The 16,122-nt window shown below is 44.4% G+C and overlaps 2 protein-coding genes across 4 annotated transcripts in view; both read left to right on the forward strand.

The window, feature by feature from the left end:
• GRAMD1C (GRAM domain containing 1C) overlaps positions 1–3,177 on the forward strand; it is a 90,131-nt gene extending 86,954 nt beyond the window's left edge. For both annotated transcript variants that reach the window (XM_069472635.1, XM_069472636.1), the window contains one exon: positions 1,281–3,177. In XM_069472635.1, the coding sequence (XP_069328736.1) occupies positions 1,281–1,364 (84 nt within the window). In that variant the 3' untranslated portion in view covers positions 1,365–3,177. The remainder of the gene's footprint in view (positions 1–1,280) is intronic.
• A 1,691-nt stretch (positions 3,178–4,868) lies between these two features.
• ZDHHC23 (zinc finger DHHC-type palmitoyltransferase 23) lies at positions 4,869–14,510 on the forward strand. Of its 2 annotated transcripts, none has more exons than XM_069472630.1 (4): positions 4,869–5,031; positions 9,824–10,534; positions 12,199–12,366; positions 14,243–14,510. In XM_069472630.1, the coding sequence occupies exons 1-4, from the start codon at positions 4,871–4,873 to the stop codon at positions 14,508–14,510; spliced, it is 1,308 nt and encodes a 435-aa protein (XP_069328731.1). In that variant the 5' UTR covers positions 4,869–4,870. The 2 variants fall into 2 exon arrangements, with proteins under 2 accessions (XP_069328731.1, XP_069328732.1); XM_069472631.1 differs by having other exon boundaries at positions 12,208–12,366.
• Positions 14,511–16,122: the final 1,612 nt, after the last annotated feature.

Raw genomic sequence — 16,122 nt, forward strand, 5'->3', positions numbered from 1 at the left:
GCAGAGCCCTCATGACCTAATCACCTCCCAAAGGCCATGCCACTTCATACTACTGCATTGGGGATTAAATTTCAACATGAATTTTGGAGAGGACACAAACATTCAAACCGTAGCAATTCCCAAATCCGTATCTCTCATCTCCACCTCTTCCCTGAGCTCTAGACTCATACAATCGCATGCCTACTTGGCATCTTCACCTGGGTGACTAACAGGCATCGCAGACTGATCACGTCCAAAAGAGAATTCAGCTTTCCTCCGAGCCAAAACTTAATTCTCCTCTAGTGGATCTCATTTCAGAAAATGACACTACCACCCTCCAATTGCTCAAGTAAAACACTTAAAACAATAACTAAGTATATATTTATGCATGTGATTATTTGTTTTAGTTTTGTTTCCCTCACTAGTCTATAAGCCCCAGGAAGGCAGGGCCAGTGCCTCTTTGCTTCACCATTGTATACCCAGTGCTTAGCACAGTGCCCAGCATGTAATAGGTGAGCAATAAGTATTTGTTGAATGAATGTCTGAATACAAGAAATAATAAGACATAATTCTTGATCTCAAGTTGCCTATAATTTTATTAGAGAAATCAGATATCCATGTGTATTGTTAAAGACTATAAAAAAAATACAAAATTCAGTGTCAAAGCATTAAGTAGTAAGGATAATGCTTTGGGATTTTCGAGGCAGGACGATTAGGAAAAACAACGTGGAGGCAGTGAGCATGAGTATGTTTTAGATAGGTGAAGAACACGAGCATAATAGCATGCAAAAGCCCAGAAGTAGAACTGGAGTTGTTTAGGGGATAGTGAGGAGACCACTGCAACTTCAGAAACCATTTTTGCTTTGGATAATCTGATTAAGGGACCTATTGGGAAGTAGAATATACTGTAGTAGGAAGAAGTATAATACTCCAACAAATGGGAAGAGCCCTGCAGGGGTGGGAAACCCGTGGCATTACGGCCACATGTGGCCTTTTAGGTCCTTAAGTGCGGCCTTTTGACCGAATCCAAATTTTACACAACAAATCCTTTTATTGAAAGGAGTGCAGCAGAGAAAGACAAAGTTTTTCTTGCTTTTCTTGCCTCGTTTGGTGCTTTAAAAAGAACAATCTTGAAATCAGAGGGCCACAGGTTCCCCACCCTTGTGAGGTGTTTTATATTCAGTGTTTAATTTGGATATCAATACAAACAAAATTATATTAAGTGTAATTGTAAACTTTTGGCACAAAAATGATCAGAAAAACGTAAATAATCTGATTTTGAAAATTAATCTTGTTTGCAGCTGAAGAGCTCACTCATTATGCTTCAGAAAACCTTTGATCTACTAAATAAGAATAAGACTGGCATGGCTGTTGAAAGCTCGTGATCCTAAGGACTGAAACTGTGGAGACACTTGGAACTAAAAGAAAACAATTGGAAGAAAACCAGAGGATGAAGGATTTTGTCATAGGAATATTTCCATTTTCTCATTATTAGGATTTCTAATGTGACCATTCTTCAATAACATTTATTTGGTAATTAGTTTCTGATGGCCTTAAGAATCCATCTTTTCACTTCTTATACATATTTTTAAGCTGTGAATTTCCCCAGTGAACCATGAAATATATTGTGGAATTAAATTTCTGTGATACAAAAAGAAAGTGAGACACTCTGAATTGAGTGGTACAGTCTCATTTCTACAGTGAGGTTTAAACTTTGATACTTTAAGTTTATCTGGTAGCACAAAATTAGTATGGGTCCAATAGGCTGCTTTCACAGTTGAGATAAGTTCAAGAGGCTAAAGTAGGCAATATAAGAAGAAACCTTGGCTGGTCAGAAGGTAGTGAGTTATCTCACTTGATTGTTCACAGTCAGTTACAGATTAAACTCCTGTTCTACTACTTTCCCCCCTTTTCACTACTGCACTTGACTAGTCTTAAAAAAAAAAAAAAGAAGAAACCTCTACATCATTACTAATTTTAAAGGATTAGTTTTCAGGCATTTATCATAACATTTCTAGGTTTGTATATGGTAAGTATTATAATGTCTTCGTTATTTAGCATGTAAATTCAATAGTCAAACTTTTTGAATCTGCGTGTTGATTTTTATCTGAAAGGTTCTTCAGCCATGTTGTTGTATCTTTATGAAAGAAATAGTTGTTTTTTCTTAAGGTAGCTACCACATAGCTATCAGAGGTGAGATTATCTTGCCTCTTCATACATCAAATGGCAAAAGAGTCAATTTAGGAGAAGGGAGACATGTAGGATACCAACATTCAAAAATGAAGAACCCTCCTCTGAGTTTTCAAAAGCAGATTATGTTAAAATCTGGGTATTTAGTGACAGATCAATAACATCTTTGAACTAAGCCTGGCTTCAGTTTAGCAATCTTTCAGGGTGGAAATAACCCATCAGATGGAAAATAATCTGTCTTTCCAATAGCTATGTATGGCTTCATTCTTTATATTTGTGCGTGGCTTGTTTTAGTTGGTAAGTTATAAGTCAGAGACAAACTTTAGCTCTCTAATAAAAACTTGTGGGCCATGTACGTCCCAATACAAGTGCACTGACTTTAAAGTTGTAAGTCAGACACAAACTTTGGCTCTTTCATGAAAAATTTTTAGACATATGTCTCAATACAAGTGGTTCATGAAAATAAGAACTTTGTAAACTGACTTGAAATCAATTTTTTTTTCAGGAGTTAGGAAAAGTTCACAAAGTGTTTTATTCTTTTGTCTCCTGAGCTCTTTCCCTGGAACACATATATAATGTGGTTATATTCTTACTGTTTGAACAACTATTACCTTTAGTTAAATGTTTCCTTTTTTCCCAGAGTCACCAAAGCTGCCTGGCATTGTTAAAGTCATTTTTGAGATGCAGGTAGATAATCAAGGTTATTGACTCCATTAGAGCGAAAATGGGTTTCTCTGGGTGAATTCCAGCTAACCTGGGGGTACCTTGTTTTCTTTTGGTAAGGATTTATGTAGTATCTGGTTGTGCACCGGAGTGACTGGATTAAAAACTTGAAACTTTCTCTGTTAAATTCACAAAAATGATCATTTACAAACAATATTTTTGTGATGTTTCCTTAACACTTGTACTTTATAACATACCTCAAAGATTACCGAAGTAAGTTGGTTTATAAATTAAAACTAAATATGTATGGATGCAGAATTCAGTTTATAAAACTTGAGCCTGTTATGTAAATTGAGTATCAATAAAACTGAAAATGTCTGAGTTGTAGTTTTTTTCTACTTAAAAAAAAAAACACACACCAAACTAGAAAGCCTTCCATAGTGAAAACAGGTACATGGGCCTAAACTCTATTAAAAATTTTATGCAAAAAATAAAACCCAAAGAGGACTCACATCTCAGCAATTTCATTTCAAATATGCAGACTAAGGGAACAAAAGTAGTAGAGAGGCCTGCTGGTCTAATGTAAAGACTGCTCTCTAGAAATCATGAAGGGGAACAAACTGCATAAATTAACAGATCTGGCAGCAGTGATGGGCCTTTAAGGGAAGGTCAGCGAATTTGGGGGAGGCACTTGGGTAACATGTTGCGGTGAAGATCTCTCCCGCAACGCCTGTTGCCGGCGTCCGCATGAAGGCTGGTTCGCCCACGGTCTCACGTAGTTCGGAAATCCTCCGGGTTCCCGGGTTTCCCGTATTTCCGTCTCCGCACTTCGCCCGCACCCGAGGGCTCAGGAGGCTGCCACGCTGACGCGCCGCCCCCAGGCACAGGCGGGGGCCGGGCCACCGCCTCTAGGGCGGGGCGGGGCGGGCTGGAGGTGCGCGGCCCGCCCTGGGCTCCCACCTCCCGGACCCGCTCCTGGGAACCCGTCCTTCTGGCCTCCCGGCTCCAGGGCCGAGGGCCGGGGGGAGGGGCCTGTCCGCGGGCTCCGCGGGGTGCAGGCGGCGCACGTGCGGGCGGGCGGGGATCCCCGGCGCCGGGGGCGGGGCACCCGGAAGCGCGCGTGGACCCGCCGCTCCGCGCCCGGCTGGTCGGGGGGCGGCGGGACGGCGCTGGGAGGTGGGCGTGCAGCTGGGGTCGCGGCGGGCTGTGGTCACAGGTGGGCGGCTGTGGCGAGGGCGCGGGGGCGGCGGCGAACGGAGCCGGGGTCCCTGAGACTCCAGCCGTCACACCCGGGGCCCCGCGGAGCAGAGATCTGAGACGCGTCCGCGCCCCTGAAGGACCCAACCCTTCTCCGCTCCGCCTCCACCTCTTCGGCTGCGGCTGCACCTCCGGCCGGAGGGCAGGTAACTTCCCTCCCAAGGTCATTCTCCTGGCGGGGCGGTGCTCAAGGCCCGCCCACGTCCTCCCGATTGGCAGGGGCGAGCGAGGCGCGCCCCGCGCGGGGCTGGAGAACCCGGGCTGGACGACAGCCCCGCGCGCTGCCCGGGAGCCTGTTGGCATTCCCGGAGCCGGGTCCCCAGCCGCGGCAACCGAGCGAGTCCGTCGGCGCCAGCGCTTAGCCTCTCCCCAGTGCCCAGGGTGAGTTTCCACCCGCGCCCAGGCTTGGGGCGGGGACCGCTCGGCTCGCCGCAGCTCGCACCCGCAGGTGAGCGCTGCCGCCCGCGCCCGGGCTGTCCTGGGCGCGTGGTCGGCTGTCGCTATGGGAACAGTTGGTGCCCAGACGGCGCCTACCCTGGAGGGGAAGGGACGGTGAAGGCAGCTCGGAGCCCCGAGAACCGTGGAGCCCCCTGCTTGGCCAAGCGGAGCCACAAAAGCCTGTGGAAACGAGACCCCCTCCCCCCGCCTTTCTTCTCATTTTTGATTGCTCTGGCGTTGGCGGTTAATCAGAGGAGTGGATGTGTTTACAAGATGTAAGTTGTGTTCTTTCCACCTTTACCTTCTGAGGGCTTCTTACGCCTCATGGTGACAGGTGCAAATCATGACACAGAAAGGCAGCATGAAGCCAGTGAAGAATAAGAAAACCGAAGAACCTGAGTTGGAGCCCCTGTGCTGCTGCGAGTACATAGATCGGAATGGGGAAAAGAACCACCTGGCTGCTTGTTTGTGTGATTGCGAAGATCTGGACGAAGGGTGTGATAGGTAAGAACGGAGCGCTTCCTGCGGCCGCCCCACCTTCCCTTCTGAGAACTGCCGTGTAGACTTTAAGCTTAGCCACCAGAATGCTAGAATTTGCTCTTGATTCTATTTCCAAGCATCTAGAATGAGAGTTGGCTTCTGTGTGAAGTGTGAGGATTTTGTAAAATGAATTACGCAGTAGTGCACAGCCGTCACTGTCCAGCTCAGTTTACTAGGAGATTATCATTTTTCATTTAAAGAGAGAAGATGACAGAACAGGCAGATAAAAGGATAGTCGGCAAGTTAGTATAAAAAAAAAACAAAGGCAAGCCAGTAGAATCTGTAAGTTTAAAATGAACAGATAGTTCCAGAAAGTTCCTGCATCCTCAGTGGTCTCAGCATTTAGAGACTGACTACTGGGGACTGAGTTGCACCTGGCCACAAAGGGCTTTGGGGATTGAAAGATCATTTTCGTTTTGTTGGTGCTGGTCTCACCCCTTGTTGCTGGGGAGAAACTCCAGCCAGAAGGCCTGTATCTCCCCTGGACTGACTGTTTTCAGTGTGACCAGCAACACTGTCTTGATTGATCACATTATATTAATATTTAGCTTTTATTTTCATCATGATCCCAGTGATGGAAATCACTATTTGAAAAGATTTTGTACCAAACAGTAATAACCTTGTTTTTATCCATTTTATAAATAATTACATATTTAAGAATTATTGTCATCTGGAAGGCATAATGTGAGGAGTATAGGGACGTTGGAAACTTGCTTTCCCATTAATAATTCTGATTAAAAAAAGTCATTGCAACTGCATATTGCTGACTTAGCGTTTGATGCATTAATACAGCCATAAAAAGCATCCCCTGAGGACCCCTGGAGTCTAGTACCAACCTTAACTCCTAAAGACCCCATTACCTCTTTGTAATTCTTCCTTTACAGTGTCTACTGTATAGTGTTTTTTACAGGTGTTTTGAAATATAGGTACTTTAGATTTAGTCTAAAATGTGTGCTGAGAAAATGGAACACTTTGCACTAATGAACGGAGAAATGACGGTGTTTCCATAACCACCATCACTCAAGACTGCAGCTCTTCCATTAACCTTGCTAACTCTTCCCCCCTCCTAGCCCTGGGCTGTCCCCCGAGTCCTCTCCTCTGCTCTCTCCATATCCTTCTCCTCTGGAGGTAGGTGTCCAGCGCTTCCACTGTTGCTGCTGCTCTGTATCACTCCCATATAGTTATCTCTGGCTCACTTCCAAGTTCTAGTCCTACTTTTTAAAATTGTCTGTCTAAAATCAAAGTTATCTTTCCTTAAACTCTACTTTTCCTTGCTAGCTTGTTTTAGTTCATTCAGGCTGCTATAATAAAATACCTTACACTGGGTATCTTATAAACAATATAAATTTATTGCTCACAGTTCCAGAGGCTGAGAAACTCAAGATCAAAGTGCTGGCAGATTCACTGTTTGGCAGGGCCTTCTTCCTCACAGATGGGGTCTTCTTGTGTCTTTGCACAGCAGAAGGGGTGAACAAGCTCCTTCAGTCCTCTTCTATGAGGGTACTGATATAGTTTCTATGTTTGTCCCCTCCAAATCTCATGTTGAAATTTGATCCCCAGTGTTGGAGGTGGGGCCAAGTGCAGGTGTTTGGGTCATGGGGCAGATCCCTCATGAATGGCCTGGTGCCCTCCCTTCTATTAGTTCACTGGAGACCTGGTTGTTTAAAGAGTGTGGCATCTCACCCCCACCTTGCTCCTCTCGCCATGTGACACCCCTGTTCCCCCTTGGCCTTCTGTCTTGGTTGGAACTCCCTGAAGCCCTCACCAGAAGCAGATGCTAATGCCGTGCTTCTTGTACAGTCTGCAGAACCATGAGCCAAATAAGTGTCTTTTCTTTACAAATTACCCAGTCTCAGGTATTTTCTTTTAGCAATGCAAACAGACTAACATAGGTACTAATCATGTTCATGGGACCTCCACTTTCATGATTTAATCATCTCTTAAGACCCCCATTGAGAATTAGGTTTCAACTTACAAATCTTGGGGGACACACATTCAGGCCATAATATTCCACCCTTGCTCCCTCAAATTCCCCAAAATCCTTGTGCTTATATGCAAAATACATTCATTCCGTACCAATAGCCCCAAAAGTCTTAACTCATTCTGGCATCAGTTCAGATGTCTAATATTCAGAATCTAGTCTGAATATCATGATCTAAATCAGATATGGGTGGGACTCAAGGTACGATTCACCCTGAGGCAAATTCTCCCCGAAATGTGAGCCTGTGAAATCAAACAAGGTATGTGCTTCCAAAATACAATGGTGGGACATGCACAGAATAGACATTCCCATTCCAAAAGGGAGCAACAGGAAAGAAGAAAGGAGTGATAGGTCCCAACCCTACGGGCAAACAACATTAAGTCTTAAAGGCTTGAGAATAATCTTTGACTCGATGTCCTGCCTTCTGGACATACTGGGATGGAGGTTGAGCCCCCAGATCTCCAGTTGTTGCCACCCCCACAGCTTTGCTGGGTGCAGCTGATGCTGTGGCTTTCCCAGGCTGGAGTTGCACACTGGAGGCTCTACCAGTCTAGGGTTTTGGGAACGACCCTGCCCCCACAGCTCCACTAGGCACTGCCTCAGTGGGAGCTCTCTGTAGTGGCCCCATACTCATGGATCCACTGGGCAGTGCCCTAGTGGGGGCTCTCTGTGGTGGCAGTTCTCTGCCTCAGCCCTGAGGCACTCCAGGGTATCCTTTGAAATCTAGGTGGAGGTAGCCATGTACTCTGTGTCTGCAGAGTTGGCACTATATGGATGCTGCTGATGCTGCTCTTCAGAGAGGTGGCCACTGTGGCCTGCACTCTACCTAGGCCCACTGGAGCCACACCCGGAGCTGCTATGGAGCACTGCAGCAGAATGTAGGGGGCGGAGACTTGAGGTGTGCCAAGCAGCAAGCCCTGAGGTCCCATGGGTGCCCTTAGCCCCTCCTATGAAACCATTCTGCCCTCAAGGCCTTGGCACTCTGGGCTTGTGATTGGAATGGTAGCCCCAACAAGCTCCACAATGCTTCAGGGTCGTTCTTCCATTGTCTTGATGAATAAATAGCACAGGGCTGATCCTTACTGATCTTATCCACAGCCTTGTCCTTCTCTCTCAAACACACTTTATTTGTTACTACATATACAGGTTGAGAAGGCTGAGAATTTTCTGCTTCCCTTTTGATTATAAATTGTCTTTCAGTCATTTCTCTCTTCTTGAATTCTACTGTAAGCATTCTAGAGAAGCCATGCAGCACCCTGAATACTTTGCTTAGAGATTTATTCTGCCACATACTCAGTTTTATGGCTCTTGAGTTCTACCTTATATGAACACTAGCACACAAACACAATTCCACCTAGTTCCTTGCCACTTTAAAACAAGGATGGCCTTTGCTCCAGTTTCCAATAGCACGTTCCTCATCTCCATCTGCGATCTCATCAGAATGCCTTTAGTGTTCGTATTTCTACCAACATTCTGCTCATGACCTCTTAGGTAATCTCAAAGATTGAGGCTTTCTCTGTACAGCCCTCCTCTTCTTCTGAGCCCTTACCAGAATCGCCTTTTATGGCTTATTCACAATGGTATAGGTTTTTTCCCAGCATATACTTCAAAACTCTTAGCCCCTACCCATTACCCAGTTCCAAAGCCGCTTCCATGTTTTTAGATATTTGTCATAGTAACACCCCACTTCTCAGTATCAATTTCTTAGTCCATTTGGGTTGCTATAACAAAATACCTTAGGCTGGAAAATTTATAAACAACAGAAATTTATTGCTCATGGTTCTGATATTTAAGATCAGGGCACCAGCAGATTCATTGTCTGGTGAGGGCTCACTCCCTGCTTCATAGATAGCACTTTCCTTGTATGGTGAAAGGGCTGAACAAGTTTCCGTGGGCCTCTTTTATACAGGCACTAATCCTATTTATGAGGCCTCTGCCCTTAAGACCTAATCACCTCCTAAAGGCCCTACCTCTTCGTACTATTGCCTTGGGGATTAGGTTTCAACATGAATTTTGGGAGGACACAAACATTTAGAACATTACATAGCCCAAGTGTCCAAAAAACGTGAACCAGCGCCGTTCTGTTCACCTATCTCAGTCGTTTGACTCATACTATTACTAGTTTGATCTTCATTCTTCCCTCTGCAGACCCCTGGCCCTGATAGACTTTTCTTCCCTGGGCCCAGGCCAGGTTTTGTGCGGCACACATTTCTTTCCATTGGAAAGCTGCCTTCCGTCCCTCTCCATCCATACAAATGCTGGCCGGTCATCAAAGTCGAGCACAAATCCCACCTTTTCCGCAAAGACCCTTCTGATGATTCCTCCCAGAAGTATTGACTCTCTCCTCCGAGCACACTTTGTAATGTTTGATCATAGGAATTCATTGATTATTGCTGCTTTGTCACTCAACTAATATTTCTTGAATTCCCATGTTGTCTTCACAACTAGATTGTGAATTTTTTTGAGACTCTTAGGACTGTACAGGTCATAAGATCTGAACATTACTTATATGGAGTATGGGTACATACCTATATATTTGATTAGTAGAGAATAATTTATTTAGTGGAGACTGTTAAGTTTGTAACATTATCTTCTCGTTCCTATTAACAAAATGACATGTGAATCAGAAAGGCTTGTGTTTAGCAGTAAGGAAGTAAAACACTTGGCTTTTCGTCTCTTTTATTGTTTATCCTGCTGTTTGGTATTCAGTGTTCTGTGGTTGATAATTCAGCAAACCCATACGAAGTCCTTTCTCTTTGTGCTCTTTCTGAATAGATGGATTACATGTAAATCTGTGCGGCCAGAGACTTGTGAAAGAATCATGGATACAATTTCTGATCGCCTCCGAATTCCTTGGCTTAGGGGAGCCAAAAAAGTTAACATCAGCATCATTCCTCCTCTCGTCCTCCTGCCTGTCTTCCTTCACGTGGCGTCCTGGCATTTCCTCCTGGGGGTGGTGGTTTTGACCTCCCTCCCTGTGCTGGCCCTGTGGTACTACTACCTCACTCACAGAAGGAAAGAGCAGACTCTGTTTTTCCTGAGCCTTGGCCTGTTCTCCCTGGGCTACATGTACTATGTGTTCCTGCAGGAAGTGGTCCCCAGAGGGCGTGTGGGGCCCACTCGGCTGGCTGTTCTCACCTGCGGGTTATTTCTGATACTCCTAGCCTTGTACAGAGCCAAGAAGAATCCAGGCTACCTCAGCAATCCAGCCAGCAGTGACGGATCTCTAGGTGGCAGCCACGTGGAATGCCTGCACAGAAAGGGGCAGGAGAAGACCAAAGGGTTCCCTGGAGCAGACACATCGGGAAGCCTCAACAACCGCGCGTTGAAGGATGACCTTAAGGGCTCCTGCAGGGTGTCAGCTGGAAGTCCCACCAAAGTGAAGGAGGACTGGTGTGCCAAGTGCCAGCTGGTGCGACCAGCCCGGGCATGGCATTGCCGGATCTGTGGCATCTGTGTGAGGAGAATGGATCATCATTGTGTCTGGTATGTTGGAAAAATTTGGAGGCTTCAGAAGTGTAAATTCATGTCAGACTCTAGCCATATTTGATCCTCCTTTGTGCTATGCTAAGATTTCTGTGCTTCCCAGCTTTACACCTTGTAGATATTTGTGGGCTGGTATGATGTTCCCACTTAGTCATCAGTTTTTCGAGTTTCACAAATTTAGTTTCTTCAGTCATTTCCTGAAGAAGAATAACAGAAAAGTGCAATTTTCTTTTGAATTGCACTTCATTTATCTTTTCCTTTCTAATAGAGAAGTATCTACAGTTGAATGATTTTTTTTTTTTTTTAAAAAGAATTTATCACAATCAGTATAGGCATATTTCCCTGGGCTATTCTTTTTGAACATAGATAGAGCTAAAAAAAAATACCCCTATTTTTAGGTGACTGTTTTGTCTTCTTGCCATACATCCTTGATCGTTTTTTTTTTTTAATGCTACCAGTGATTTCCACTCAAACATTATCGAATTGGGGCCCTACCAGATAAACGATAAACTCTCTATTTGGTTATTTGCGGCGAGAGGGGCTTCTTTCATACCTTCCATCTGGCCAGTGGCAAATGAAGACAGATAAGGCCCATAAGATGCAAAGTGCAATGTTTAAAGATAATGTTGCAGTTTTACTGAGTAAATCTAAACTAAAGGGGGTGTAATTAATTTGGGTGCGAATGCTCTAAGTAGCATGTTTGTAGGTTATTGCTCTTCGTGCAGTCATGGTCAGCGAATCATGCCTTTCGTGTCTAGGACTGTGCTCATGTAGCACACCTCCCCCTCAGAAGGGGGCACAGGAGAGGGTGAGTGTGCAGGAAGGGCCGAGAGGGCAGCAGAGTAGACTTAAGTGCATGGCTCAAGTACAAGGACAGCTTTTTTCTGGGACTTTGTCTTTAGAAGTAAACAGTTGTTTTCATTTTTAGGTATTCCACTTCTATGTCTTCATCATTTATTCCCGTGTGTGTGTGTGTGTTTGGGTCGGGGGAGGGCAGTTATTTACAAATGCTGGTTTGCAAAAGTCCTGAGAACCGCACCTAACAGCAGATCTCCCCTGCCGGCCTCAGCATCCCGGTGTGCAGTGGGCAGGAGGGACTGCCTGTACCGCCTGCCCTGCAAATGGCCGTGACACAGAACTATTTTTACCTGACAAACGGCTTGCATGTTATCAAGTTGTTCTCCACCTCACACCCTGTTCCTAACCTCTTTGGATCTTTTTATTACTCTTTACATATTTAACACGCCTTCCCATACTGTGGTGATGCTTCTGACTTATTAGCATGTTTTTAAGTTTTTATAATTCTGCTGTTTGTCTCCCTTTCCTTAGCATGGTAATGACAATGTTGACTCTCTTCATAGATGGGTAACAGACTTCTCTTACTAATATTTAGGAAGATTCGTTAGCCAGATTCTTCTTTTTTCCTTAGTCTTGTCCTTGAACTAATGGTAAAATTCCACTTTGCAACGAGCAGAGAATGTAAGATTGCATACCTCTGTGGACAAGTGTTTAATTCCTTAAAATTGAAAAATAAGAGAACATGCTTTTTAATAAGTGAAATGCAGACTGTCCCTATTTTTAAAGCTTTCTTATTTATTATGTGGGTTATATAGAGAACTTTTAAAAACATGTTTGCTTTTTTTCCCCCTCTGTGCTGTTTTGAGGATAAATAGCTGCGTTGGAGAATCCAATCATCAAGCATTTATACTTGCCCTTTTGATCTTCTTGCTCACCTCGGTGTACGGGATCACACTGACCTTGGACACCATTTGTAGAGACAGAAGTGTCTTCACGGCTCTCTTCTATTGTCCTGGAGTTTATGCAAATTATAGGTAAGTTGCGGATACCACAGTGTAGAGACCCCCAGAGGAAGTCATGGATGTTGCCAATAAAAGGGCCTGTCACTCACTACTGGGCTAGGAGTTCTCAACTAAAGCATAGGACAGGCAGTGGGGATGCTGGGTGTCCCTGAAATTGCAAACAAAATAGAGCAGTGGTTCTGTGTGTTTTTCTAAGGTCATGTCAAAAGGATTGTCGACCCTTAAAATGTGAAGAGCCAGTAGCCTACCAACAGAACCAGGCTTTAATCAGGGGCTTCCAGGGTTATGACCACTTACATGCCCAAGGTAGCAATAGTGAAACTAAAACAATAACTAGCGGTTCCAGGTATGTAATGGGGTATATTTTGCCATAAATATCAAGAATCTCTCCTCACTTCATTGTTGCTTTCTGGTGCTTTTTAGCCCGATCTTCATTTAGTACTTACTGATGACCCTTTTAAGAGGTGCTCACATCTCTGTAACCTTTCTTTTCTTTCTGATCTCCTCTTGGTTTTCCCTGTTCTACATTTTTTTTTTTTTTTTTAAATCACCACTCATGATTACTGTGGTATGTAGGTCAGAATTTCCTTAGGCATTGTTAGGTCGGGGCCCATTTATGTGTTGTGAAGATCCCCGGGCTGTGGCACAAGCGGGGATTCTTCAGCTTCAGCTCCGGTCCCGGCCGCCTCCCCTGAACGCCAGGGCGCCCTCGGCCCGTGTTCTTTCTTTCCTTTCCTCCACCCTTTTCCTCTGACATGACAGCTCTGTGGTTTGATCCTTTCCTTTCTTGTCACTCTTCATTGTCAGAACAATCCCTGCTTCCTCTAGACAGTACCCTGTGCGGCATTTGTTTTTATCAGCCTGTGGACAGATCTCCCATTGCCGTTCTAGATCTAGGCGTTTGTGGGCAATGTTAGGATAGATTGGTCCTCTTCTCCGGGTAAGTTTCTTTCCGAGCTGTGTGGTGCATCTTGCTAGGTTGTGAAATTCTTCACTAACACCATGGGTGAGGAATGTCCTAAAGCAGAGCAAGTCGCTACCCTCAGCGGGGTGACTTCAGTGACTGAGGAACACAGTCCTGCCATTGGTCCTCACCCCACTTTGCAGGGCATTCATATGCCCTCATCTTTATGGTTAGGTCCTTGGATTTAATCATTTCCAAGGCTCTTCAGCTTTCCCGATGAAGATTCTGAATGAGTTTATTTCCCACCAGCTCTTAATTGGCGATTGTTTGAATGACAGTAACCAAATGGCGGGCGCTCATGGGCAGCCCCTCCTTGCAGTCTTACTAATGAGCCTGAAGGGGCTCTCCTGCCCTGTGTGATTCAGTTTGGCTCTGGGAAGCCACGTTTGGAATGTTGTGCTGTTCCTGCATCTCTTGTAAGCGAGCAGAGGGCTACCAGTGTTGGGAGTTGTCTTCTTTGTGTTCCTCAGCATTTGATTGAAAAGAGTGGAGATTAATAACTTTAGCACTGTTCCTAGGTGCCCACTTGCAGCTTCTTTGAGGACATTTATAGCACTCTCATGCTGCCTTTGTTTTCTCATGCATTAGATACAATTTAGGAATTATTCATTCAGCAAACAAATGTTGAACACCATTATGTCAGGCACTCTGCTGGTTGTATGGAGCACACAAAATGCAAAAAAACCAGTTCTTGCTATTCTGGTCTAACATACTAGAAAAAGAGGCACCAATAATTTAGAAGAAAATAGAATATGTTAATTCTCCTAAGTTAGGTTATTGGCACTCTGAGTATCTTCCATAGGGTTGGGGAAGGTGCCAGAGTCCTTAGTAATAAGTAAAAAAAATGTATGAAATGTTAGCATGATGATGGGTTTCTCAATGTGACACAAACGGCAGCCCTGACTGGCCTTTCCTCCGTCCCAGCTCGGCTCTGTCCTTCACCTGCGTGTGGTACTCAGTGATCATCACAGCGGGTATGGCCTACATCTTCCTGATCCAGCTGATAAACATCAGCTACAACGTGACCGAGAGGGAAGTCCAGCAGGCCCTTCGCCAGAAGACCGGGCGCCGGCTCCTCTGCGGGCTCATCGTGGACACAGGCCAGTACAATCGGGGTTTCCTGCGGAACTGGCACCAGTTCTCCACCCTGGGCACACGCGCATTCCACCACCCTGCCGAGGACATTGTCTGAAGTGCCTTCCGTGGGCCTCGCTGAGGGGTGATGGCTCCTCCCTTCGTCTCCCTTCCATCTTACACTTCAGTGTCTACGCAGGATGTTCATTTTATCCCCAGTTTCTTAAAGGGATTATAGGGCCATGCTCAGGTTTAGAGACTGGACTGGGAAGAAGTTAATTTTTCTGACTTCACAACTTAAGAGATTTTTATATTGAAGCAGTAAAAGTGAGCCATTCCTTGCCAGTCACCTTATTAATTGACTCAATCACCGGAAATTAAAAAGGATGTGGATTGCTAACGCACAAATTGATAGAAGCAATTCTCGTCCATTAGTTTGGGGGAAAGAGTTTTGGATTAGGATGGTTTCTAGTCCCTCTTTCAATTCTTAATGGCCATGTGACCCTTAGTTGAGTCACTTCCCAAGTCTCAGGGTCATCTGTAGAGTGGGGTACCGATGCCTGCCCTGGCTACCTCACGGAGCTGTCATGAGGGTCACGTGAGGGATGAGGGATGAGGGATGTGGAAAGCACTAAAAAATAACTAAAGCACCACGAGGTATGAAGTATTATTAGGAAAATCCTAAGACTGAAGAAAAATGTAGGTCAGAATACTGAAGCCAATATTATTAGGGTAATCAGTTTTTAGCATATACTATATTGTACAATTATGAGAATTTCAATTTCTCCTTAAGTATTAGATATTAACTACTCAAACAGAGGAGAAGATGACCAGATGAATTCATGCTAGTCATCTGATCTTGAAAGGACAGTTGATAACAATTATAAAGATAATTATTGCTATTGTAACGTACAGTGGTCATGAGTTTCGGTGATGAGTTCTTACATTTTTTTATGTGTCTGTTTGGATTTCCTATAAGTAACTCCACTAGAAATTAATGTTTTTTCCTCCCTTTCCATGTTTTACTGGGTAAGGTGCTAGCACACTTTTGACGGTGGCTACAAGAGGAGAACAGACACTCCTATGGGAATACTTTACTCTCTTTCCTGGGTGGGGAGGTTGATTAGTATCAAGGGCTTGCATTTTTTGTTCTGATATTTCCAATGCTGTCACTTACAGCACTCGATCGCAAAAATCAGTCTTCTGGCATTAGCTTTATTCTGGCATGAACTTTCTGTGAGGAGTTGATTGACATCTTCCCACTTAACTTGCACATTACTTCTCATTCACCCTTCCCTAAATAAAAGTATCTCACTAGGAGAGAAAAAACAGGGTATATGTAATTTCCACTAATTAATGGATTACTATTCTTTCTTTCCGAAATACCAAGTTGTTCTTTTACTCATATCTCAAAACTGAAGATGTATAAAAGATTAAATATTTATATAGAATGGGTCATTCTGCCATAGAATTAAGTTGAGAGAATTTCAGATGGGAAAAATACCCTCCTGAAATGTTTGGTCTTATACATGTACTGTTTTGCAATCCCAAAGGTAATTCATGAGTCCTTATACTTTAATTTGCCTTGGCCTATAACTTGATTTAGGGAAAATAATGCCAGCTTTTTCAGTCACTCTGTGCATTTTGCTTTAGCAAGAGATTTATAGATGTTAAGAGGAAATATTGCTGCTTCCTGCAATTCTACCCTCTGCAGCTGGCACCATCCCTAG

Source organism: Eulemur rufifrons, chromosome 7, assembly GCF_041146395.1.
Source record: "Eulemur rufifrons isolate Redbay chromosome 7, OSU_ERuf_1, whole genome shotgun sequence".
Lineage (NCBI taxonomy): Eukaryota > Metazoa > Chordata > Mammalia > Primates > Lemuridae > Eulemur > Eulemur rufifrons.